The sequence below is a fragment of the Engraulis encrasicolus genome, chromosome 11 (assembly GCF_034702125.1).
Source record: "Engraulis encrasicolus isolate BLACKSEA-1 chromosome 11, IST_EnEncr_1.0, whole genome shotgun sequence".
Lineage (NCBI taxonomy): Eukaryota > Metazoa > Chordata > Actinopteri > Clupeiformes > Engraulidae > Engraulis > Engraulis encrasicolus.
The window spans coordinates 26,055,286-26,083,191 of record NC_085867.1 but is presented as its reverse complement, the minus strand read 5'-3'; the positions used below and the strand labels follow the sequence as shown (position 1 = coordinate 26,083,191).

The 27,906-nt window shown below is 45.0% G+C and overlaps 1 protein-coding gene across 1 annotated transcript; it reads left to right on the top strand.

The window, feature by feature from the left end:
• The first annotated feature begins 252 nt into the window (after positions 1 to 252).
• tmem232 (transmembrane protein 232) lies at positions 253 to 27,906 on the top strand. The gene is made up of 13 exons (XM_063210297.1): positions 253 to 522; positions 621 to 729; positions 1,089 to 1,194; positions 1,894 to 2,051; positions 2,836 to 2,935; positions 3,580 to 3,704; positions 4,193 to 4,431; positions 5,752 to 5,878; positions 9,826 to 10,003; positions 12,574 to 12,764; positions 26,330 to 26,652; positions 27,003 to 27,078; positions 27,301 to 27,906. The coding sequence occupies exons 1-13, from the start codon at positions 374 to 376 to the stop codon at positions 27,481 to 27,483; spliced, it is 2,064 nt and encodes a 687-aa protein (XP_063066367.1). The 5' UTR covers positions 253 to 373; the 3' UTR covers positions 27,484 to 27,906.

Here is a 27,906-nt window from a genome sequence, read left to right as displayed (position 1 = left end):
TTTGACTCAGACACCATAGTTCCTTTTTATAATAATAATAATAATAATTATTATTGTTATCATTATTATTATTATTATTATTATTATTATTATTATTATTATTATTATTATTATTATTATATAATGAACCATGTTTTTAGACCAGTTTTATTTTATTAGATCTGGTCATAGTCCCAGAGCGTCGCACTCTGAGCGCTCCTCTTATCTTCTGGCGCGGCAGGAAATGAGCGCGCAGTGTTCTTGTTGTGTGACCATAGCAACAGGAAAACTTCTTCAGTGGGAGATGTGCAAAATATGCAACGAAGGCAACTGGAAGAATGTGTGTTGGATGTTTTCATGTGTTTAAAATAGGCTGACCAGCTAACTGTGCAAGATGCCTATACATAAAGTTCCAATTGTTCAAAACTTTGCACTCATAACTCAAGGACACCCGGAATTTCATCAGTATTACACCCAGAGAAGTGGTAGCACCTCCGAAGAATATACCAGTAGCGGTACTTGCAGGACTTTTCAAGCAACCAGGTACTGTTTACAACACATTTGCACGTGTCATTACTTTATTCCCCTTTTGCATTACAACCCTATTCGTGCTCATATTCTTCCCTAAACAACAACTGTAGGAACCCCTTTGAGGTAACAGAGGACTTTGTTGAACAGTTCAACAATGCTGTTGGGCAGGAACAACAAAGCTACAACGAACATGCCAGCCAACTTCTCAGCGGAGTCAAGGCAAGTAGGCCATCCTGATGCGTTGCATTGCCAACAGAGACATTGATTGCCAATGCCAGGGCCTGATTTCATAACCGCATGGTCCGTGTGAACTGTGCAGTCATTCAAACAGCGCGAAAAACATTTGTTCGTTTTTATTGTTTTTGTTTGTTTGTTTATTGCTTCTATTTTTTTTATTATATAGGCCGCCTTGGCATATAGTAAGGGTGCTAAAATCCGCCCACCTCATCTAATCTGCCATACAACGGTATCTGGAGAGTGTTTCAGTTTAATTAATGTCCGGTAGGGGGAGACATCTGTCCTCTTCCAGCATTGCCTTCTTGATTTGAAGCAAACTTTCATTAATTGTTTTTTAACAGCGGCGGGCAGGACTGAGCTCCTATGGAGAAGGGAACCATGTAGAGCTTCCACTTGCCTGGAGGGAGCTGGTGCTGCTCAGCCTGTGTACTCGACAAGTACAAAATGGTTGGTAGACAATGAAATTGATAATGATGATGATAATGAATGATGATGGTGGTAATCTGTGTGACCTCATAGTAAACAGACTGCCATTATTCCGAAATAATAATGCTAATAATAATAATAATAATAATAACAACAATAACAATAATCATAATCATAATAATCATAATAATAGGCCTAACTGATGATGATGACGACGACGACGATGATGATGGTCATGATGATGATTGACGATGATGGTCATGATGACGGTGATGATGATTTCTGGAAGGAATAATCAGGGTTTTGTGTGCTGCTCTCTGTGCTACTTAGTTATTATATTCCCCTAGCAATGTGGAGTTAGGAGTCTTGCTCATTGGCACTTCCATGGATGGCCATGGATGAAGGGTAAGGTGGGATTCAAATCTGCAACCCTCTGATGTAACGAATTTTTTTAAAAAATGTATGGAGTTGTCACATTTGGATAGAAGAAGAAATATATAGGCCATGGCCATGGTTGAGGGGGTAATTGTGGAATGATAAAAACGGGGTTAGGGAGTACGCAAGACAAAAAAGTTAGTCAAACATTGCCCTAACCACTTACAAATTATGTCTCCATGTCGTTCTGCTCTCCTGTCCTGGCGTGTGTGTGTGTGTGTGTGTGTGTGTGTGTGTGTGTGTGTGTGTGTGTGTGTGTGTGTGTGTGTGTGTGTGTGTGTGTAGCTGCGCTGGATGCGCTGCTGATGTCTATGGACCAGGCCCCGCTGCAGCCGGACCAGATCCCGGTCCTCTTCTTCCTGGCCGAGTCCGTCCTCTACTCCGTGTCCGCGGAAGCCTCGGCCAAACCTAACCTCTACATCCGCGAGATGAAGCTGGTCAAGGTGTGCATACTATACATGCTGCAGCATGGCAGTCCTCTCCAGTGTTTCCTGCAGCGCTTTCCCGGTAGCACCTTAATGCACGCCGTACCTCCTGTGGCACGCTTTGATAGACATTGAAAGTTAACTACTATAGTACTACACTACTATGACAGTGCACGGGGCCTTTAGTAATACATTACGACTTGGTCATTGCCATTCTGGTAACAGCTAATTCATAATGCCGTGTCTTAAGGGGTTAAGGCATGCACACACGGCCCTGCCCTGGCCAACCAGTGGGGCACTCGTCTGCCATGCGGCCGTCCCGCCGGGTTCGATTCCCAGCCCGGGTCATTTGCCGACCCCTCCCCGTCTCTCTCCCCGTTCGCTTCCTGTCCACCTCTCACACTGTCCTGTCATCAATTAAGTCGTAAAAGACCCAAAAAAATCTATAAAATAAAGGCATGCACACGCCTTGGCAAAGACGGGTCAGCCCCTTGCCAACGTCCCTCCGGAAAAAAAGAACCGAAGTAAGTAGTCATGCATTGTTAAGCTCAGGCTTTCTTTATCTATCTATCGCACCCCGGATAGTGTGTGTGTCTTGTTGTCCTACTCTTTATCTGTTTGTTTGTCTGTGTCCCTGCCCGTCTATGTGTCTCTATCTACCTGTGCATCTATCTATTGGTGTATGTACAGTATCTGTCTGTTTGTTTATGTCTGTTTATGTCAAAGAGTACTTTATTGTCAAAAAAATTGGAGAGAAATTGTAGTACTTTTTCCCTTTTTCCTTTTTCTACGCTCTCTACAGCTGGGCTACTTGTTGTTCCTGCGGCTGTTTCTCTTCCACGTGTCGGAGGACCTAGTGGGCTTTGAGGCCAATGCAGCCCATCTGCGGGGCTCTCTGAGTGGTACGGCAAATCAAATCCACCCGAACGCACCAGATTCTCACAGTGAAGGAAACGCGCACACACACACAGAAACAATCAGATGTGCACTCACAGACATCAGGACACACATGCACACGTACGCACACACGCACGTGTCGCACACACATACATACACACACACACACACATACATACACACACACACACACACATACATACACACACACATACTTACACACACACACACACACACACACACGCATGACATTTTCACAGACATCAGGAGGCACGCACACAGACAGATCCACCTGATTCCATCTTACTTCTAGAGGCAAATGTAAAAGGCGGCAGAGCATAGCATGAACGATGCGAACAAATTGTCATTCCATTAGCCAACTGTGATGTGTTATTTTTTTTCGCATAGTAAATAGTTTGCAACGCAAACGTGTTTTCATGTGAGCTGGAGATGGAGCCTGTCTCATGTTGCCTCACATGCTTCATCCCACTCCTTTTCAGATGTACTAAGTGGGGTTAAAGTTGGTTTCTTTTCGCCCTTTTTTAGTATTACATGTCTTTTGTTTTTCCTTAATGTTTGTCGATTCGTGCTTGTAACATCTGAAATAAATAAACAAATCATCAAATCATGTTGGTGTTCCCTCCTGCAGCTCTGTCGCATTGCGAGTCCTGCTATCAAGAGTTCCCAGACATCCTATTGGCTCTGCACTTCATGCTAGGTGTCGGCCAGATGATTTGGCAGAGCGAGAGGCGAGATGGGGATGTGGAGCAGCAGGTAGTGTATGTCTTGACTCAGGAGCCTTGTTTACGGCATGGCTTTATTCAGGAGGTTTTTTTTACTGTACGTCTTGATTCAGGTTTTGTTTACTGTATGGCTCAGGATCTGCAGTGGTGTTATTTGGTAGCCTAGTAAACTAGACCAACCCTACCAACAGAATATGTTTTTTGTGTGTGTGTGTGTGTGGTGGGTTGGTCTAGTCTCGCACCATGGCAGATAATCATAGAGTCTGTGTAGCGAGTCTACGGTGACTTTGCCTACATTGCGGGCCCAGACTATGCTTTGTACATGTCATGTGGATACTAGTCTGGCTTACCAGGTTACTTATTTGGCTCACAGTCTTTTTTCAACATTTTTGAGTGGGAAACAAATCTGAATTGAGTTAATTTCAACTCTTTAAAAGTTACTAGTAGACTACCACTGCAGGTTTTTTTACTGTGTTACTCTACTGACTGTGTGCTGGATGCCCTCTTGTGTGCATGTAGGGCCATAGCTCTGAGCTGCAGGAGATCGCGGAGGCGGGTCCAAGCGCAGGCGCAGGTGCGGTCCAGGAGGAGGCGGCCAGGGGTCCGGGTTCTGTACCAGGGGCACAGGGCTATGAGCTGCAGCCCTTCCTGTGGCGCTGCCTGCTGTGCTGGTACGCCGCTCAGCACAGCTCACCTCAGCTCAGCCAGGAACTGCAGCAGCTCTTCCAGCACACAGACCACACGCTGGAGATTAACTGGTGAGGAGCAGGCGTAGCGTAGGCCAGTCGTAGGGCAGCCGTGGCCTAGTGGTTAGAGAGTTAGTCTTTGGTTCGAATCCCCCCTGACCTCTCCCTACATCTCCATCCATGGCTGAAGTGCCACCTAACCCCACATTGCTGAAGGGACTGTAACCAATACTCTGAAAAATAATAACTGTAAGTTGATTTGAATAAATGAAAGCGTCAGGTAAGTGCAATGTAATGTAATGTCATATAAACAGCATCATAGGCCAAGCTGAGAAAGAACATGTGCACAGCCCAAATGAAGATGCAGGGCAAAAGCAGATTCAGACTATTTTCATTGAGAAATTCATAATAGGTTTTGAAGTAAACGGGTAAGTGGTTAGAGCAGTGGTCTCCAAATGGCGGCACGCAGTCCAAAACTGGTAAACCATTTGGCCTACCATGAGGTTGGAGCAAATGAAAACATACTGTACTGTATATGCGTGCTCTCTGTGGCCATACGGTCGGGGAATTTGTTTGGCCCTCAGCCTCATTAGCGCTACATAATTTGGCCCTTGGGCGAAAATAATTGCAGACCACTGGTATAGGGCGTCAGAATTGTAGCCCAAACGTTGCCGGTTCAACTCCTGACCCACCAGGTCAGACTTAGAGTTAGGCTTCTTTATTTTCCATTAAACTTACATGAAATGTAAAATTTATTTGCTTTGGTCACAGAATCATGCGCATGTTGTTGTGCTGCATCATAGGCCAAGCTGAGAAAGAACATGTGCACAGCCCAAATGAAGATGCAGGGCAAAAGCAGATTCAGACTATTTTCATTGAGAAATTCATAACAGGTTTTGAAGTAAACGGGTAAGTGGTTAGGCTGTCAGACTTGTAGCCCAAAGGTTGCTGGTTCGACTCCCGACCCACCAGGTCACTGATCCATGTGGATGTGCATGTTGGGTAACACTTTACTTGACGCCGGTGTCATATGCATATCATTACAGTGTCATAACAGTGCCATGGACATGTCGTAAAGATTATGTCTATGTCATAAGACAGGTTGTCTTTGCCATAACCGAATGTCACTTAACCCCTTAGCGCAGCACTATGGCTCTCTGTAATGTCACAGCAATGTTGTTATGATGTAGTTAAGCATTTTCAGCAAGTGAATAGGGTCGCCGGCGACCCCTGCTGCAGTAAGAGGCTACGGCCAACAGTCATAAAATGTTTACGACATGGACACAATGTTTATGACTTATCTGTGACTGTGTCATGACACTATTATGCCACTGTAATGAAATGCATATGACACAGTCGTCAAGTAAAGTGTTACCGCATGTTGTGCCGTAGGATAGAGAGCAGTCTGGGCCTGCTGGTGCTGGGGGAGGCTGCCAAGAGCAGCATGGCGTGCCTGCTGGCCCTGCTGGACCTCCACGCCATGCAGCCCGAGGACAGAGCCACGCCCGTCAATGACAGGGTAAAGAAACTTTTTTTAATACAGTATATACATATATATATTTTAGGGCTTTTTTGCCTTTATTTGATATGACAGTTGGAGATAGTGACAGGAAGTGAATGGGAGAGGGAGATGGGGGAGGATCAGCAAATGACCCGGGCCAGAATTGAACCCGGGGCACCGGCGCAGCAACCCAGTGCCCTACCGTTAGGGCACGGCAGGGCCAAAGAAACTCTTTTTTTAACCCCTTTGTGCAGAGCCTATGTTTTTTTTTGCTGTATCCAAAATTGTAGTGGCCATGTCTTAATCTGTCACTCTCTGTAATCTCATAGCAATGTCGTTATGATGTTGTTTTCAGGGTTTTTTAGGAAAGTGTTGAGTTCCAAGCTGACTTAGGAAAGTGTTGAGTTCCAGGCTGACTTAGGAGAGTGTTGACTTCCAAGCTGACTTGGGAAAGTGTTGACTTCAAAGCTGACTTAGGAAAGTGTTGACTTCAAAGCTGACTTGGGAAAGTGTTGACTTCAAATCTGAGGGTGCTAATGCACTTGACCACACAGGGCTACAATATGCATTGTATGTATGAAAAAATGATCTTATTTAGCCCATAACTGCTTTTGTGACATTGTGTGTGACACGAAGAGTCAGACAGATGGGTTGGATTTGATGAGTACTGTGCATTAAAAGCCCATTTACCTCACAATCATTTTTTATGGCTTAGTATTTCATTGGAGGGAAATTAGGAGAAAGGTGAGGTGAATTGGTCTACTATTTATGTCACCCTTTTTTACAATGTGTTAATGCATGCATGTGTAATGACAATAAAGGTAACTGCAATGTAATGTTATGTAATGTAATGTAATGAACATCTACTATTCCCTCTACCATATGGCATGGGCTCGTTAACCAACTGCATCAGCCTATAAGCACACATACACACATCGGCAGTCAAAGTCACAGCGCAGGAACAAAGTCCGTCACGCCGCTGTGCCCCCGTGATAGTTTTTAATCACAGCGCTTCGGGCCACCAGCCAACTGTGTCAGCCGCCTCTGGCCTGTACCCCCTCACTGCGGAACAGCAGTTTTTCCAGGCTCGTCGAATGTGTGCTGTAGAACATCCATCAAACACTTCCAATAAGAATTCCAATGGTGCAATCGGCAGCCATGGGCAAATGGTTTATAATGCTCCGTGTAATATTTTTAGTAGTTTATTTCCAGAATTCATGCTGTCCATTCACGAATGTTACACTTTTCACAACTACTTACCACCAACATGGAATTCTAAGTATTCATTACGACTGGGGAAATTAAACTTTCCATACATGAAAACGGGGATCTTCTCCATTGTCCACCATTTTGAATTTCCAGAAATTGACATTTTTAAACAGCAAAACTTTCAGTACTTTAGTCATACTAGTAAATATTAGGTTATTACTTCGTAAATATTCATGAAAAGATCAAATTTGGCAATAGGCAGCACAGTTTCGATGAGCCGCACAGTTGCTGTACCACCTCTGGCCACAATCCTACACAGTGGACCTTTAAGGAGATGGGCTTTAGTTCAGAGGTTGCAGGTTCAAATCCCACCCTTCCACTCCATACTCTCTCCATTGCTGAAGTGCCTTTGAGCAAGAAACCTAACCACACACTGCTCCAGGGACTGTAACCAATACTTGTACTAAAAAGAACTGTAAGTCGCTTTGGATAAAAGCATCTGCTAAGTGTAATGAAATGAAACAAGTTCAGCCGTTTGGACCAGTAGAACGGTAGAGGTGTGTTCTGTTTTTCCATTTTTAAGCTGCAGGAAAAGTGTCTGCCTGCTATCGTTATTATAGTATACTGTGTAGTGAAAGTTGGTGTGGCTTTGTGTTCATTCAAGGCCATAATTAGACACACAGACACACATACTTTCCATAATATACGCTAAATATCCAACAACACACACTTACACTCTCTCTCTCTCACACACACACACACACACACACACACACACACACACACACACACACACACACACACACACACACACACACACACACACACACACACACACACACACAGGCAGACACACACACACACACAGTGAAATGCTGTGGAGGCCTGTGACATGACATCCTCATGACACTGTGTGTTTTAGCAGCTGGTGACCTCTGGTGACCTCTCAGCGCGGGTCACGGCCAGGGCCACTCTCTCTGCTTTGTCAGCTGCTTACTCTCTTCCCCTCAACACACACTCTACACACACAAACAAAACATGCACGCGCATGTACACACACACACACACACACACACACACACACACACACACACACACACACACACACACACACACACACACACACACACACACACACACACACACACACAGCACAACAGACGCACACATACATACACACAAACAAAACACACATTCAGCACAACACAACAGACACACACACACACACACACACACACACACACACACACACACACACACACACACACACACACACACACACAAACACAGCACAAAGCCCCACTAAGACGCTAAGAGGGGCTGTCTGACGCCTGTCTGTCTGTCTGTCTGTGTGTTTGTTTGTGTTTGTGTAGTGTGTTTACTGTGCTCGTTTGTCCTCTCATGTATGACATCAGTGCATAGGCTGGGCTGTGTATTTGGGTCCAGGGAATGGCGCAGGGTAGAGAGAATTGCTGATATTATGTGTGATGATGTAGTGCATGGAGAAACTGGCTGGTGTTTTGTGGGATGTAGTGCATGTTTTGCAGTGCTAAGAGAATGTACTGCAGACATAATGGTTGACATTTTGTGTGATGTAGTGCATGAGTCGCGTTCAGTGTGTTTATTTTGTGTTTCATGTGTGTGTGTTTTGTGTGGGTGACCAGCTCTATGTTTGCAGGTGTGTGTTCTTGTGTATGTATGTATGACTAGTCGTTCGTTCGTTCGTTCGTTCGTTCGTTCGTTTGTTCGTTCATTATTCATTCATTCATTCATTCATTCATTCATTCATTCATTCATGTGCAATATGTTTTAATGAATGTCTGTGTATTTGTGAAAATGAATTCCCACTTTAATTTTGATCGCACAGGGGGCAATATAGAGACCTGCCTTTAGGCGTTATCTGGCCAAAAGCATGTAGGTCCGACTATGCTCCATGCTCTTGCCTTTTGCAAAATTACTACTATAGTATTCAGTTTAGTTTTGTTCCTATTATAATACATTATTGGTCTTTTCATTTTTTGATTCTAATAAATAACATTCTGCACAAAATCAGGTTGCTTATTGTTGTTGAATAATCGTGATTAATAATTGTGAGTTTTGAACATATTGTAGTTTTTGAGGAGCAGTGTAGAGGAGGCCATACAGGATGCTATTCTGCCCTACAAAACAAGAACGCAGTAATTCAGATTCTGGCAAACTGAGAAAAAGGCTTCAAAGTTTCCTATATGGTGTCTTTTTGCCACAAAAAAACGGAGTTACTGCTTTCTTGGCTGGTATTACTGCCACAAAATGGAGTTACTGCAGGAGTTACTGCGTTCTTGGCTAGTATTACTGTCTACTCCCAAACCATTCCCACTGGAAAGTGCAGCAGTAACTCACGGACTTACTGCGTTTTTGTTTTGCACAACGTAACCTTTAATCCAACACAGCAGTAACTTTTTTTGGTCATTTTTGCACTTTCAAAATGGTTTTTCTCTAAAACGGGATGGTGTTGGACCACCATTTTTTGACACAAGACAAATGAGGTAGTTTAAAGCCCATTCCCGATCTAAACTCAATTTCGATCATTTTCGAGTTACTGCGTTCTTGTTTTGTAGTAGTCGAGTCTGGAGGTGATGAATGCATGAATGAATGTCTCTCTGCAGCTGGGGTGGAGAGATTCGGTTACAGGACATGGAGCTGGAGAGACGAGTCGTGTTTCACATGAATCATGTTTGTGTGTGTGTGTGTGTGTGTGTGTGTGTGTGTGTTTGCAGGACGTGGAGCTGGAGAGGAGGGTGTGGCCATGGCACCTGGAGCATGTGTACTGTGGCGTCCTGGCGGACGTGTGCCTGCAGAGCCAGAGTGCGGAGATCCAGAAGACGGCGCTGGTGGGCAGAGCCTGCCCGCGGGGACTCAGGCAGCACGGGGGACTGCTCGCCCTGCTCACGCCAGGTAAGGTGCGTTCACCTCAGGCAGCACGGGGGACTGCTCGCCCTGCTCACGCCAGGTAAGGTGCGTTCACCTCAGGCAGCACGGGGGACTGCTCGCCCTGCTCACACCAGGTAAGGTGCGTTCACCTCAGGCAGCACGGGGGGAATGCTCGCCCTGCTCACGCCAGGTAAGGTGCGTTCACGCGGACTCAGGCAGCACGGGGGACTGCTCGCCCTGCTCACGCCAGACCAAGAGCGAACTACGCTGCCTGGTAGCAGAGGTAGCAAAAGAAATTTCGCCTTGAATTCGCTGTATTCACTCTGGACGCGGCATTGACATGTTTGATTTAGCTAATCACATAACGGCTCTGGCTTGACAGCCTGGGACATTCGTTGATATGAACATTCCAATTGGTTGAAATTGAGAGAAATAATGACTTCCGTTGCTCCGTTTGCGTACAAAAGTTAAGTGTGCAGTAACTACACCGACATTGACACTGAGAAAAAGGCTTTCAAAGTACTATGGGGTATTAGGTTGGATATTGTAGTTACTGCAAATTTGACATATCTCTAAAACGGGACACGTTTTGACCATAAGGCTTTGTCACAGGATAAAGGACCAGTTATGAAAACTATTTTCAGTGTACAAAATTAGTTACTGCACTTTGCCTTTGTGGGGCAGTATTGTACCGTCAAATACATGCAGTTCCACGGTGGTGACATTTTGGATGGACATGGATACAATAAACTGTTATTTAATAACACTTCAATGATTAGTCAATTAAAGATACACAGTCGACACAGTAGCTTAACATCAACCAACTGAGAAAATACTGAGAATTTTGGTGTTTTGGTCCTTTGGACTGTATTTGGTGACGTCATCCGATTACATACAGCACCCACCACACTTCATATGACTTCCTGCGTCCCTGGATCCACCTTTACAGCCTTACTCACATTCTCACAGCCCCCTTACCCCCCCCCCCCCCCAACACACAAGCACACTCACTCACACTCTCACAACTGTACCCCCATGCCCAGGCAGACACAAATCAGGTGCCGTGATGGAAAGTTATTTACATTCATCGCATCACATCGCCACAGATGACATTGGCCCCGTATGGAATTGTAGGAGAGGCTTTTAAATGGATCTCACCTCCTGGCTCCACCCCCTGGGGCCCCGGCCTCGCCAGTGAGCAAGTGAGGGTGTGTGTGCGTGTGTGTGTGTGTGTGTGTGTGTGTGTGTGTGTGTGTGTGTGTGTGTGTGTGTGTGTGTGTGTGTGTGTGTGTGTGTGTGTGTGTGTGTGTGTGTGTGTGTGTGGTGTGTGTGTGTGAGAGAGAGAGTAGTTTGTGCACTTGTGTGTGTGTGAGAGCGAGAGAAAGAGAGACAAAGGGTGTGTGTGTGTGTGTGTGTGTGTGTGTGTGTGTGTGTGTGTGTGTGTGTGTGTGTGTGTGTGTGTGTGTGTGTGTGTGTGTGTGTACGTGTGTGTGCGCGTGTCTAAGAGAAAGAGTGTGTGCGAACAAGAGCAGTTTGTGTGTGTGTGTGTGTGTGCATGCGCGCACGTTTGCTTGTGTGTGTGTGTCCATCTAAGAGAAAGAGTATGTGTGAACAAGAGCAGAGAGAGAGAAAGAGAGAGAAAGAGAGAGAGAGAGTGATCATTGTGTGAAAGGTTTGCCCGCTTTTGAGAGAGACAGTGAAATGTCAGTGATTCTCTAAAGACACAAAACGCCACACACCATGTGAAGAGCTGCCAGACACACGCACACACACACACACACACACACAGACACACACACACACACACACACACACACACACACACACACACACACACACACACACACACACACACACACACACACACACACACACAGGGATAATAACTAGAATCCTGCTCCGGCAGGCACGCCTAAGGCAGCTCATCGAGTCACAAGTTTGAAGTGTAGGCCCACACATACACAGAAATACACACACACACACACACACACACATACACAGACAGACAGACACACAAACTGCTCTTGTCTTCGCACAAACTATTTCTCTTAGACGTGTGCGTGCACTCGCGCACGCGCACACACACACACACACACACACACACACACACACACACACACACACACACACACACACACACACACACACACACACACACACACACACACACACACACAGGGCTGAGAGTCCTTCATGCTGCATACTGTCCTTGTTTGTGAGTTTGTTTAATCTATTAGCTATTTGTGCTATCATGTTTGAGTGTACTGTGAAGTCAGTCCATGATACACCTGTGGAAGTGTTACACAACTTGGTGTGTGTGTGTGTGTGTGTGTGTGTGTGTGTGTGTGTGTGTGTGTGTGTGTGTGTGTGTGTGTCTGTGTGTGTCTGTGTGTGTGTCTGTATTCTACTGTACTGTGTGTATATATGTAGCTGCGGACGATGAAGATGAGGAGGAGGAGGAGGAGGAGGAGGGCTTGTGTCATCTGTACTACAGAAATGTGCAGGCAAATCCTAATGTGTGTGTGTGTGTGTGTGTGTGTCTGTCTGTCTGTCTGCGTGTGTGTATTCTACTGTACTGTGTATACTATATGTAGCTGCGGATGATGAAGATGAGGATGAGGAGGGCCTGTGGCGTCTGCGCTACAGTGCGGTGCAGGCGGTGGTGCGCGTGTGCCGGGGCGGCGGGGCAGGAGCGGGGCTGAAGGATGCAGCATGGCTGGCACTGCAGCAGCGGCTCACACAAGAACACGACCAGAGAGTACACACCGCCCGCACGCTCACTGAGGTACACACACACACACACACACACACACACACACACACACACACACACACACACACACACACACACACACACACACACACACACACACACACACACACACACAGAGTACACACAGAGTACACACCGCCCGCACGCTCACTGAGGTACACGCACACACACACACACACACACACAGAGTACACACAGAGTACACACAGAGTACACACACAGAGTACACGATCATAGGCAAACACACACACACACACACACACACACACACACACACACACACACACACACACACACACACACACACACACACACAGAGTACACACCGCCCGCACGCTCACTGAGGTACACACACACACACACACACACACACACACACACACACACACACACACACACACACACACACACACACCACACACACACACACACACACACACACACACACACACACACACACACACACACACACACACACACCCTCTCTTCCCCTATCCTTCACTCCTCTGACTCTATCCCTCACTCTCTTCCCCATCCTTCACTCCTCTGACTCTATCCCTCCCTCCTTCCCTCCTTCCCTCTCTACCCCCATCCTTCACTCCTCTGACTCTATCCCTCCCTCCCTCCCTCTCTTCCCCTATCCTTCACTCCTCTGACTCTATCCCTCCCTCCCTCCCTCTCTTCCCCTATCCTTCACTCCTCTGACTTCATCCCTCCCTCTGTAGTTCTTCACTCCTCTGACTCTATCCCTCCCTCCTCCCTCTGTAGTTCTTCACTCCTCTGACTTCATCCCTCCCTCTGTAGTTCTTCACTCCTCTGACTCCTCCCTCCATCCATTACATTACATTACATTACGTTACACTTTGCTGATGCTTTTATCCATAGCAACTTGCAGTTATTTTTAAGTTCAACTTATTGGTTACAATCCCTGGAGCAGTGTGGCATTAGGTGCCTTGCTCATAGGGCACTTTGGCCATGGAGTGAAGTAGGGTAGGGTGGAAGGGTGGGATTCGAACCTGATCAAGCCACGTCTCTCCCTCCCGTCCCACCCTCTCTCTTTCCCCTTTATAGTTATTGACTCCTGTGACTCTATTCCTTGGACGCGTTCATCCAAAGCGACTTAAAGTTATTTTTAAGTACAGGGTTACCATCCCTGGAGTTAGGTGCCTTGCTCAAGTCAAGTCAAGTCAAGTCAAGTCAAGTCGAGTCAAGTCGAGTCAAGTCAAGTCAAGTCAAGTCAAGTTTATTGTCAATGTCTTTACATGCACTGGTCATACAAAGAATTTGAAATTGCGTTTCTTGCTCTCCCATGCAGACATAGACTAATCTAGGTAAGGACAAAGACAGTATAGACATAGACAGTACTCATACATGGACATAAGACAGTATGGACGTAGACATTGCTCATACAGACATTTAAAGTGCAAGACTGGACAACAGAAGACTTGTAGAGAACATACATTAAGAGGAGGTATTTTGTTGTGCTTTTTCTAAAAGTCCTTTATAGCGTTCTGACATAGTAATAGTAGCATTTGAAGAAAATAAATAATTAAAAAAAGGGCATCTCAGTCATGAAGTAGGGTAGGGTGGAAAGGTGGGATTTGAACCTGATCAAGTCCATCTCCTTAGCCATCGGGCTACCGCTCTTCCTCCATCCCTCCCCCTCTCTGTCTCCCTGTGTAGTTCTTCACTCCTGTGACTGCTCCATCCATCCATCCTTCATCCCTCTCTCCCTCTGCAATTCTCCACTCCTGTGCCTCCTCCATCTCTCAATTCCTCCCTCTCTCCCTCCACCCCTCAATCCCTTCCTCCCTCTCTCCATTCATCCCTAATCCCTCTCTCCCTCTGTAGTTCTTCACCCATGTGACTTCATCTCTCTGTCACCCCTCTGCAGTTCTTCCCTCCCTCTCTCCCTCCATCCCTCCCTCCCTCTGTAGTTCTTCACTCCCTCCATCCCTGCGTTCATCGTTCCATCCCTCTCTCCCTCCCTCTGTAGTAGTTTTCCACTCTTGTGACTGCTCCTTCCCTCCTTCCCTCCTTCCCTCTCTCTCTCTCTCTCTCTCTCTCTCTCTCTCTCTCTCTCTCTCTCTCTCTCCTTCCTTCCGTAGCCAATTGGAATGTCATGTGCCTCTCCAAAAACACCATCTGCTGTGTGTGGGGGTCTCCCCATGCCAAGAGAATCAGGCGCTGGCTGCTCTACTACACAACACAAACACTACAGTGTGACCTGAGAGCAGGTCAAACAAGTCAAGTGCTTTTAGAACAACACAGCACAGCAGAGGAGAGGAGAGGAATCCATTTGGCACTAATACTGTAGTTCATACTGTAACTAATACTGCACAAGTTATCTTTACTTATTATTGATTATTTATATCGAATCAAGCACTCAACTACACAAGACTACAGCGTGACCTCAAAGCAGGTCAAACAGTGCTGTGGAGCTGCATAGCACAGCAGAGGAATCCGATGCACTAATGTATCACTGATTCTTGAAAGTTTGGCAAAAACATGTCCCTGCAGTAAAATATTAATTCTGTTGAAAATCAACTACATTTTCACAAACAAAATGAACCCAGGTAATGGCCAAGCGGTCTGTCACACGAATACACAGTTGTTTGAAATATTTCAGTGTAATTTTATTACTTTTCATGGCTATAAACCTGTCCACACCCTGTAAAAACGCCTGTCCCAAGGACTGGCATCATCATTTCAATTGACTTAAAATACAAAAATCACTAACAGAATTGAACAATATCACCATGATGTGGAAGACCATATTAAAGTGGTTCTACAGATGTGCACATAGTGGATGTAAAACAATATTTACTATTATTTACTAATTGCTCAAAATGTGTCCAGCATATTGGTCACCACCGTCAGATTTTTTCTAAAAGACAATAAAATCAGGTATGCACAAGGTAATTTTCATTACTGAGGACCCCTTTTCAAACCTTTAGCTCTACTGCATACTTCACCATCACTGAAGCTCCTGTAAGTTTACTATTTTGTCCTCAATTTGTTAATTTGTTTGGACACTGGTACTGTCCCAACCATAAACTGTCAACACCGTCGGGGGTTTTAATAGTATTGTATTACATTAATGTTAATAAATATTTTTTTTTTCAGAAAAGGTATGAAGCACCCAAGAAACAGAGCGAAAATGAAATGGCTAATGTGAACAAACAATGCATAATATTTAAAAGAGTGTTTTTTTGTCTCACACCGTCAGATGTCACCACCGTCAGATTTTGTTCTGCTCATCATGTTGTTCCATATTTTACTAAATTGTGCTGGTTAATGAAACATTACTAGGCATGTTAGTAATAATTGTGATCCAAAAGGATACTCTAGCCACCACTGAGGTGCATTTGGAGGTTTTTTTGTCAGAAAACCTGACGGTGGTGACATCTGATGGAGTTCACCAAAAAACACATGTTTTACGTGTTTTTGACATGTTTTAAGAATATGCATACAATAAGTATCTACAGTTATGTTGAATTGTTAAAGTAATTCACTTTAATACAGTAAACATGTGTTTTTACTTCTAATTCTGTCTGCCGCTGTTGACAAAACAAGAAAGAGCCCATTTTATGAAAAATGTTAAACATGGGGAGCTTGGCCAATGCATTCCCTGCACAGCCAAGACCTACATCTATGATAACACACCTCTTTATTTTGGATTTGAACAACTTAAAAGCTGTTTTTACCACATTTTCAACAACCAGTGGCTTACTTCCTAGATAATCTAACTAATGAAGTAAAAACACATGCTCATACTGTGCACACACAAAAATAAAGTGTTTATGCAAGATGCCATTGACTTGAGAGGGCTATTTATTTTGCTAAATGCAGGTACTAATTAGGCCACTTTCACCACTCTCAGATTACTGTCACCACCGTCAGTTCTTAAGTCACCACCGTAAGAAGGCGTTTTGGACATTTTAAAGGAATGTGCTTACAACATTTTCCTTAGGAGTTGTTGAAATATCAAAGTAATAGCCAATTTAAGCCTACACGAATATTTGTGAAATTACAAAAAATTGTTTGTTGTATTTAGGCGTTAAGTAAGCATCGTATGACGGTACATATTTTAAAATTAGAACACATGAAACAGTATTAAAATAGAACAAAAGTGAATTTTCAACATTTAAAGGCATATGTGTGAACCAAAAAATACACATAATCACTTAAAAACTCCAGATACATATGCAACCAAATCAATACAATTTTAATAACTTTTAATTGTGTCTGACGGTGTTGACAAAAAACAAGGTATAATCGGAGAAAAGCCTGATTTCTGAAAAAAATACATAATGGGGAGATTGGCCTTGTGCATTTCTGAAAAGCCAAGACCTTAGTCTACGAGGATATACCATATCATTTTGTAATTCACTTTGTTTTTTTCTGTCAACATTACAACCTGTTTTAGCCACTTTCTCAAGAATCAGTGGTATGTAATGAGTGTCCTAATGTTTTAAGTCAGTTGTACTCAACCTTTTTTGTACAAACACCTCATCATAAGCCTCCCAACGCCCCCTTGACCTCTTCATAAGCTTGCCACCGCTCCCTTAGGATTAAAAAATAAAATAGACTAATGCTCCGCAATGGGAACTAAGCCCCACCCCCCACTCAGCTGTATACTTCTCAACGCCCCCTGGTGCTCCCCAACACCCCCTGGGGGGCTGTAGCGCCCCTGTTGAGAAACACTATTTTAAATGTTTTGTGTGAGTGAAGATCCCTTCACTGCACATCTAGTCTACATTTGAGTATAAATGTCCTAACCTAACGGTAGGGAACTGGGTTACTACGCCGGCAACCCAGGTTCTATTCCGGCCAGGGGCATTTGCCGATCCTCACCCCATCTCTCTCTCACACTCACTTCCTGTCGCCTTTCATACTGTCCTATCAAAATAAAGACAAAAATGTCACTAGATATATATATATATATATATAAACCCACTACAGCCTGACCTCAGAGCAGGTCAAACAGTGCTGTTCAACACCACAGCACAGCAGAGGAATCCATTGGCAACAGTCCAAGTCATCAAATCACTCAACAAGCCACAGAATTGCACAACTAGTTCTAATCTAAACTTTAAAGAGTGTTCTTTGAGTTGCTGCATATTAAGGAATGTGTCTCGCTCTCTACGCAAATGTGAAGAAAGGTCCTCTTCTGTGTAGCATAGACCTAAGAAATGTACCACGATTGGAACTTAAGTATAGTATAGCATATGAAGACTTTTTTAAAAGTCTTTTTCATAATGTGTTTCAGGTGACTACTAACTAGTGTTGCACCGATATCGATACCAGTATCGGTGGATCGGTACTAAAATGGTGGTATCGTTATCGGCGAGTACCAAGAAATAGGGCACCGATACCATTTACAGGTGCTTGTATGACACTTAAACAGCCTTGAAATTAGTTATTTCATAGAGTTATTTTAAAAGTATAAAAAAAGTTTTGCTGGATTCACTTTGTATAAGTCTTATTCCTGTTTCACAAAGGTAGGCAGCAGCCTGACAAAGCCATGCAATGATTTTACATCCAAGTAGTATGCACTACAGCCCTTCATATACATTTCAAATAGGGTGGTATCGGTATCGGTATCGGTATCGGCCGATACTGCACAGCCAGGTATCGGGTATCGGTATCAGGGCCAAAAAATGGTATCGGTGCAACACTACTACTAACATGTTGTGGAAAGACAGGAGGGAATCAGGGCAGCACAGTAGGTGTCCCTGCCCCTGGCATGCAGTGGAAAAGACTCAAATTTTCTTGTCATTGAAGATAGGGGTGGCTGATCATATGCGGCCGTAGGAGCACAAGGGTACCTTCCCTCATTACTCTGCCTTCTCGGCCACTGTCTGTTATCATTCATACCTCTCCAGTCTCCTTTTCTCTCTGTCTCTCGCTTTTTCTCTCCCCCATTTCATATCACGATTTTGTAACATAAAATCCCAATTCGTTTTTTTTTTAATCACGATCTTCCATTGAAAAAAACCAAAAACAGGCATTTTATATACTTGCAATTTGTAATTAGTAATTCATTTAATGCAAACACACTGATGACACTCTCATAAAGTGCACAATTGAAATACAATAATGTAAAGAATAAAAATGAAGACAACAACACTAAGTAAGTAGACATCACTCTGATTGCAATAGTAAACATCCTCACCGCATGACCAGACCATGTATACGATTTTTCCACTTTGGCAGATTTGAGACGATCTTATACTCGATTTCACGATGTCATGATTTAATATCGCCATATTGCCCACCCCTACGCTGGGCCAAGCTTGCCTGAGAGTTATGCTTGGTGTGGGGTGTGGGGAGGAAAGGTGGCTTGGCACTGCTGTGGGTGTCTCTTTTCACAAGGCACTCCCTTCCAAAAATCCTTTTTTGTTTATGTGTGTGTGTGCATGCCAACCATTTCTCCACCAAAAAGAAAAAAAAGACTGGACAAGAATGTAGGGAATGTGATTAAGTTCTCAAGGTGAGCCATTAGCGATGGCAAAATATCTCTCTCTCTCCCTCCTCCTCTCTTTTATTTTCTCTCTCCTTCTCCTCTCTCTCCTTCTCCAAAGCCTTGACATAGATCACTGTGCGCTTCTCTGGCAGCTCCGAATGGGCCTTCCTTTTGTCTTAACAGAGGACATCAAATTAAACAGCCCCTCGCTGGCATGCTTTTTCCGACTCTCTCTCACAAAGTTTGAGACTCTTGGGCTTTTTACTTCCTTTTTATCCGTTCCAACTTCCTCCATCATCAGTGACCTTGCTGCATCCCTCCTGTGAATCATGCTTCCTTTTCCTTTGATTTTTTTTGTTGCCCAAATGCATTGAATATTATCTTTACTTATTATTGTTTATTTTCATTACCTGTATATTTGTTGTATCAGTTGTGTTTTATTTGTACATCAAAAATAGCTTTCTGGAGATATGTGAACTGTGGAGATAAAGTTGTGAGTATTTTAGAGTGAAGCAAGCCTATTTTTTATGGTGCATGCGTTTGTGCCATCTCAAAGATCTCATTCCATGTTCTCCTGGCAGCCACAAAAATGAAAAACAGCAACCAGTGAGCGATTTTCATATACGTACATATACAAGATATTTGTTTATCTGAATAACTTTGCATGTAATTTCATTCAAAAGGCTTTGTTTGTCACTGTCTGAACATTTGCAACGTACTGTAGCTCAGATATACGAACAGGAAAAGTATTCATCATCCATATGCAAAAAAACAATGCCTTTTGGGAATATTATATATCAGGCTGTTTTGCAGAATTGTTTCCAGTAATATGATGTTCTCTTTGTAAGTAATTGTTGATGCTGATCTTTTTTTTTTTTTTTTAATAGCACAATGCAAATTGCATTAGGCACAAGTAGAAGGAATGATGTGTCTCTATAAGCCATAAAGACATTGCAGCACTTGGCTCTTAGATGAGCTCTTCCATGTTGCGGGGCACACTGAATCATATTTTCTACCATGAAGACTCGAGAGGCAAATGAACATTATTAACATTTATTGAACAATAGACATGATACAAAAATGCATGAATCCGTTTGGTGAACAATTTACACTTGATATAAAATGCATGAATCTGTTTGGCGAAGGTTCCCGTCTTCGCGTTGAACTCCAGGGTAGGACGGCATATCCTCCAGCGGAGATGGAGGCGGGCGTAGCCTGCCCCCTAACAGACGGGAACCACTGGTGACGGTGGACGGAGGGGTGGTGGTGGCTTCAAAGTCGGCTTAACTGGAAAGCAGAGATCAGAATGAGTGACAGCTTTTTAAACTAACGTGGATGCGATCCATTGGCTGAGAGGGAACGATGCATGAGTGATGCGTGACGGGGGATTCCCCAATCTTGCGTTGTGATTGGTTGACGATCCTGGGCAATGATGACGCATGTATGATCTGTCAAAAGGGAGATTTGGTTAGCCTAGTAAGTTTGACAGCCGAGAAATTCGAGTCTCCCTGGTAGAATTTACGCAAGCTCCCATTTCTACCATGAAGACTCGAGAGGCAAATGAACGTTATTAACATTTATTGAACAATAGACATGATACAAAAATGCATGAATTCCTTTGGTGAACAATTTACACTTGATATAAAATGCATGAATCTGTTTGGCGAAGGTTCCCGTCTTCGCGTTGAACTCCAGGGTAGGACGGCATATCCTCCAGCGGAGATGGAGGCGGGCGTAGCCTGCCCCAAAAATAGAGATTAGAAGTGAACTCACCTACAGCTTACAAGGAGACACCATCTGAAAGACATGAAAAGTTAGTTAGATGATTGATTGATAGACGGAAAATGAAGGACGATAGGTGATGATGATGATGATGATGATGATAATGATGACAATGATGACAATGATGACAATGATGACAATGATGACAATGATGACGGGTGATAGGTGATAGGTTGGAAGACGAATGATGATAGATTAAATGAGATTATAAATGATAGGGATGTTCTAAGGCTTAAGATATGGGCGGCAGTCTAGCCGAGGCATGAAGCCTGTGATGATGGTGATGATGATAATGTCGGTATCTTTGGCTATGCAAGAAGACACGGCGCGGATGCGCTGAGAACAGAGACAGCACGGCGGTAGGTTATGCTTGAGAGATGCACCTTGGGCAGGAGAGCGCTGTGAACTTAGATTGTGACGGGAGTAGGTGGAGAGCCAGAACCGTGACCTTGGTCAGGAGAAGTGGAGGCTTAAGCTATTCGTGGCGACCCAGCAGAGGCAGGAGCCTTGTGATGATGATGATGATGATGATAATGATGCTATGCTAACGGGCGATGGCGCAGATGCGCTTAGAGCAGAGAGACAGTAAAGCCTTATGATTTGATTGATAAATGCACCTTGGTCAGGAGAGCGCTGAAAACTTAGATTATGACAGTAGGTAGGGAGCCGGAATCGTGACCTAAGGGAGAGAGTAGAACATGGTGATGAATGAGTAAATGAATGAATGGATGAATGAATGAACGTAGGCTATAATATAATGTAATATGGTATGATACTTGACATCACGGATTAACAACCACTGCAACTAGTCAGGCTGGTTCTATGTTACAAAATATGGAGATAACAGGCTTACGGACCACTATAAAATCAATCTGATAGATGAGAGAAGGATAGAATACAGACATGACCGGGTGACCGGAGCGATAGCCCCCCAAGAGATAGAGTGAATGCCGCCGACGCAGCAAAATACCACCGTCACCAGAAATGAGAATAGAAAACATAAAGTTACAGACCAGATATAGCATGCTTCAATTACGTGATGAGGAGTGAGGCAAATGCAGGAAGCGCATGCGCCAGACGACCAACGACCCAGCGCCTTGATCGCAGTAGGGGACAGACCCCGCTTAGTGGCCGTGGTGGCCACGCCGATTCTGAACGAGCGTGCTGTATACCTCTTGGGCAAGGAATGAGAAGAAGGAAACAGAGTTAACAGAACAGAAACAGCACACTGAGCAAGATGACAAAGCGAGGAATGAGCCGAATGCAACACGCACATGCGTCGGACAACCAGCAGCCCATTGCCTTGAAAGCCCGCACTATGCGGGCGTCTGCCCAGAGTGATGAGAGAGACAGCTTGAGACAAAGCATGAGTAGCTAACATTAAAGACAAGCACCTCGGCCAGGATAAGCAGGAAGGTCAGGTTAAAACAGAGGAGAATCGGCAGACAACTGGTAATCATGACCTAAGAGAGGGAGAGAGCAGAGCTTGTAGCTGAAACAAACAATGAATAAAACACCAAGAAAACATCTCGACCAAGGAAATAATAACCCCATGTCAATTATGATAAACACCTACGCGGTGTGGCGCGGTGAATGCTTGTGCAAAGCAGGCATTGACACAGGCAGTGGGGCGGATGCCCTGGTTGGTTGAGAGAGACAACTTGCGGTAACTGCATGATTAGACTAGCAATAAAAAAGGGGGGCACCTTAATCAGGAGAATGCAGAAAGTGCGAGCTTACGACAGAGGAGAGTTGGAGAGCCGGTTATCGAGACCTGAGAGGGACAGAGCAGAAAGCTGAAACATCACTGAATAACGGCACCAGAACAAAAATGGCATATCAAAATAGACATAAACTCCTACTCGCTACCAGTGGGTAGCTGTGATAAGTTTGTCATGCAGGATGGATGAGGATACCGATACAAGCAGGTGACTGGCGCTAAAGTTGGGGCGACAGCCCAGTGCGATGCTGAGGCGATGGCCCATTGTGATGCAGAGTTGTGATTTTGAGCCGTGGTGTTGAGGTGAGACAGCCCAGGGCAATGCTGAGGTGCGCCGTTAAAGCACGAGCCCTGAGGCGCCGGCCCAGGGTGATGCGGAGTCGCCGGCCCAGGGTGATGCGGAGTCGCCGGCCCAGGGTGATGCGGAGTCGCCGGCCCAGGGTGATGCGGAGTCGCCGGCCCAGGGTGATGCGGAGTCGCCGGCCCAGGGTGATGCGGAGTCGCCGGCCCAGGGTGACGTTGGGGCCGATGCCCAGTCCGATGTCGGGGCCGATGCCCAGTCCGATGTCGGGGCCGATGCCCAGTCCGTCGTCGGGGCCAGAGCCCAGACCTTCGTCGGGGCCAGAGCCCAGTCCTTCGTCGGGGCCAGAGCCCAGTCCTTCGTCGGGGCCAGAGCCCAGTCCATCGACGGGGCCAGAGCCCAGTCCATCGTCGGGGCCAGAGCCCAGTCCATCGTCGGGGCCAGAGCCCAGTCCGACGTCGGGGCCAGAGCCCAGTGCATTACGTAGCGTATGCCCTACATGGAGCGGCAGATGCACGTGTATGTGAAAGTGTACGGGAAAGCAGCAGAGACCAACATCACCAGATATGAGAAAACAAACGCAATCCGACACACAGTCCGAGCGACCTGACGATTCCAATGAAGCCTAAGGGCACGAGTGGTGTACAGAGTTAGAGGGTTAGCCCATGGACGGCTATCAATGGGGTGTGATCAGAACCCTGACAGGATTCCATAGGCAGAGTTTCATGTATAATTTAATTATGATTATTAACTGTCATCATCGATATAATTTTCCACGGATATCACTCATTTATTTATCTTATATTTGGACGGTGTACCTTTAGCCCATTGTGATCAAAATAACTCGAAATAGACAAGGCATTGCGACAGGCTACTATGTCCCTTGATGCTCGGCGACCGGGCGCGGGCCGAAAGCCCCACGTGATCTTTAAAAGGTACACTGTCCAGGAATGGTCAAAAAAAAGTACTGCAACTTTGCTGCTCATTGAAACTGAGCTGCCTATTGCCAAATTTGGTCTTACATGAAAGTTTACCATGTAATAAACAATATTTTCTAGTACGGTCCAAGTAAAGTCTTTTTTTTTTCTTTTTTTTCTTTTTTTTCTGAGCTTAAAAAAAATGTTATTTTGGGAAATTCAAAAATGGCGGACCATGAAGATCCCCCGGCCCTTTCATGTAAGAAAAGTGCAATTTTCCAGTCATAAGAAATACTTGAATTTGAATTTGATGGTGGGGGCAAGTATTCATGAAAAAAGTAACATTAGTGAATTTGCAGCATGAATTCTGGAAATAAACAACTAAAATCACAGTGTCCCTTTAACTAAATCCAGCCCTGAATGGCTTGAAGCGGGAGTGAGGAAGCAAGGTACACTTCTATCAATACAAACTGCAGGCAGTGCGATGACATGAGGTGATGATTGGCAAGCGCGCATAGCTTAATGTGCGAGCCAGCAGTCTAGGCCTACGAACCGAAGCCATGACTCTAAAAAGTCAACGAGACCGCCACTCCTGCGCCACATGGGCCAGTCCATGCAAACGAAAACGTAAAATAGCTTGTGTTGTGGGCATAGGCTACTGAGCGGAACATTGAAAATAGGCGGGTGCAAACTGATGAACGCACGACCGGAATCCACATGAATGAAAAACTGTAGGCGGTGCTACGGCCCGTAGGCTGAGGTCCTTGCAACATCGCTCCGGAACATAGGAAGTACGTTTGTAACAATACGTTTGACGATTACGAGTACATGGCTCTGCAATGTCCTCCGTCCGGTGTCGTGACAGGCAGCACGAAACACAGAAGGTTAACGTCGGGTTATGCGTGAGGGCGAGGCGCTTCGAGATATAATTAGCCCGTTTAAATCTGAAGGCCTACCCCCAGTGATGTTCCAAAAAAGCCACACCAACCGGTTCATGAAATGCTCTAGCCTATAATGTTGGCAAGCGAATCACCAGTCCATCCGCAGCAGAGAGGCCGACGACGACCAAGTAAATGGTGACTCGCAGTACCCATAACGCCTCCGTAAAAACCAATGTGCTGAGCAGATATGCCGGGCTAAGTGAGCGAGGCGCAACGAGAGAGCACCGCGGGCCCAGTTACTTCAATTCCGCCCTTCCCCAGCAAATGATCCAAAAGTCACTCCAATCAGTTCATGGAATTATCCCAAATGACAGCAAACGAAACGTAGGCCATCAGTCAACCAGCGGCAGACGAGACTGATATCCGAGACAGTGCAACAAGCCGAGTATGAGGCATGAGAGGCGACTTGCCTGGACAACTCCCTCGCAAAAATAGTCATTCGCTGAGATAAACGTTCCTTTGGTCCGCAGGATAAGTGAAGGGAAAGCCGCCAGGTTACTCACGAATTACACCAGTTCGGGGAAATCCATCCACAGGCAGGCTAGTTCAAAAGCAAATCCACGAGCGTCGGAAAATCAGGGAGCGGCGTGCCAAGCAAATTGATTGAAGCCTTGCGAGGAAAATATTAGGCTATAAGAAAGCACCGATTGCGTGCCACGCGTTTGAGCGGTTGGAAATTCCATCCCAGCAGCGGTAAGGTGAGGATAACCAGGTAGAAAATAAACAGAATGTTTGATAACGAAAACGCCGGACAGCCACTTCAAAGTCGGCTTAACTGGAAAGCAGAGATCAGAATGAGTGACTGATTTTTAAACAAACGTGAATGTGATCCATTGGCTGAGAGGGAACGATGCCTGAGTGATGCGTAACGAGGAAATCCCCAATCTCGCGTTGTGATTGGTTGGCGATCCTGGGCAATGATGACGCATGTATGATCTGTCAAAATGGAGATTGAATGGTTAGCCTAGTAAGTTTGACAGCCGAGAAATTCGAGTCTCCCTGGTAGAATTTACGCAAGCTCCCATTTATGATTGAATTACCACATTGTGACTTCAGTGACTGGCTACATTAAGTGTTTTATTTATTTCACATGGTTCTGTATACAATTGTTAGGTCCACCATTCCGATCCCAATTAACTTACATTATTCCCTGAATCCTGAGTTTCTTTTGTTGGGTTTGTTTGTCATGGGGTCTCATAATGAATTGAATTGGATTATGAGGACAGTCCAAATAACGCTCTGTGCATTAGACCCTTCCTGATCTTGAAATGTCCATCTATTCAATATAATATATTGAATTTTGACAGCATGCAGACGTCAGACAAGGCGAGGCCTTGCCTTTCCATTTTGGACATGGCCCATAGGTCATTGACATTTTAATACAGACGTCAGGGTGGTACAACCACAGCTACTGTAATGACACATTGGTTTGCTGTTCCTATTCCAGGCATTGCTGGGTACGTTTGACACACCTGTCCAATCAGAGAGCGTGAGGAGCTCGTCCAAGAGCCCCGCCCCTGCACCTGTCACCCTGCAGGTGTACCCGTCCCTCATCTCCAAGCGGCTGGCTAACTTCCTGTCGGCCGTCTACCTGCCCCTGATCCCTCACCTGCTGCCGTTCCCCGACGCCCACACCTGCACTAGGACCAAGAGGCGGCTTCCCTCCAAGGCCAAACCCAGCCACAGGCAGCCTTCACTGGCCCGCAAGATACCACTAACCACCCCTCTGCCAGCCATGCCCAAGGTTGATACCGGACGCCAGACATCCAGGTGGGGAGATGCCACACTCACATAAAATACACCATGGTAATAACAAGTTATTCCCTTTTTTGGATTCCTCTCCTTTTTGTGGTTGTTTATGAAGTTGAAGATCAACACTCAATGTGATCATTGGTTCTTGTGTCACATTTTGTGGTTGTAGCTTGCTGAAAAATAGCACATTGGTCCTCAACTGTAATTTAATTTAGCACATTTCATAACTGTGGTAAGTGGATATGAAATACTTGGCTCGCTGTCAGAAAATGCTTCTCTCTCTCTCTCTCTCTCTCTCTCTCTCTCTCTCTCTCTCTGTCTGTCTGTCCAGCCAGCCCAGCCAACTGACTCATTTCCATATCTTTCAGGTTGAGTCCAAAACCAACTCCTGTGGATTTTGTGACCCGTACAGAAACAGATTTGAAGAAAATCATTGAAGATCAAGTGAGTTTGAAAATATGTACCGGTAGACTAAAGCACTTTCAAGAAACTATTACTATATTATATCACAGATATGTTAAATGCTATGGGTGAGTATGAGTATGTATTTTAGTAAAACATCACGTGCTAGTGATTGCTAGTGCCATATCTGATTTTGAGTCTTCCTCTGTGCTGCAAAGACATCCTGGTTTATCCATCATTTGTTTATTTGTTTGTTTATTGTAGTGGCAGAAAGAGCTGAAAATCAAAAAGGTGGAGGAGGAGGAGGCTGAAAGGGAGGAGTTGTCCAAACGGCAGGAGGCGGATGAGGAGCGCTTCAAAGGAATCATGAGGAGGCGCAGGGAGGTGCTGAATAAGGACACTAGGCCATACGAACTGGCCTCCTGCAGTAATGCCACCTCCTCCTGAGAAACAGTACACAGCAATGGGCAACCTGGATCCATAAGCTACAGTCCAGTGCCACATATTCCAAATTACCTGGTTTTACCTGTCCAATTCAAATAGGTGATTGCCTAATTGGGCAGGTAAACCCAGGTTATCTGGAACATGTGGCACTGGATAGTAGCTTCTGCATCCAGGTTGTCCATCACTGTCAACACAACACCAAAAGTTAAGAGTTAGGCTCAGTGTCTCTACACTTTTATTAGATAGGACAGATAACACATTGGACAATGTAGTATGCTTTTTTGTAACAGCAATTTCTAATCATATGGCAAGTAGCATGAAGAATCAATGCATTAACCATGTCATACAATAACTATGCTTTTTCACCAAAGTGGTGAAACACTTAAAGGATTATTTAATACATTTGCATTGCATCTTTGCTATAAA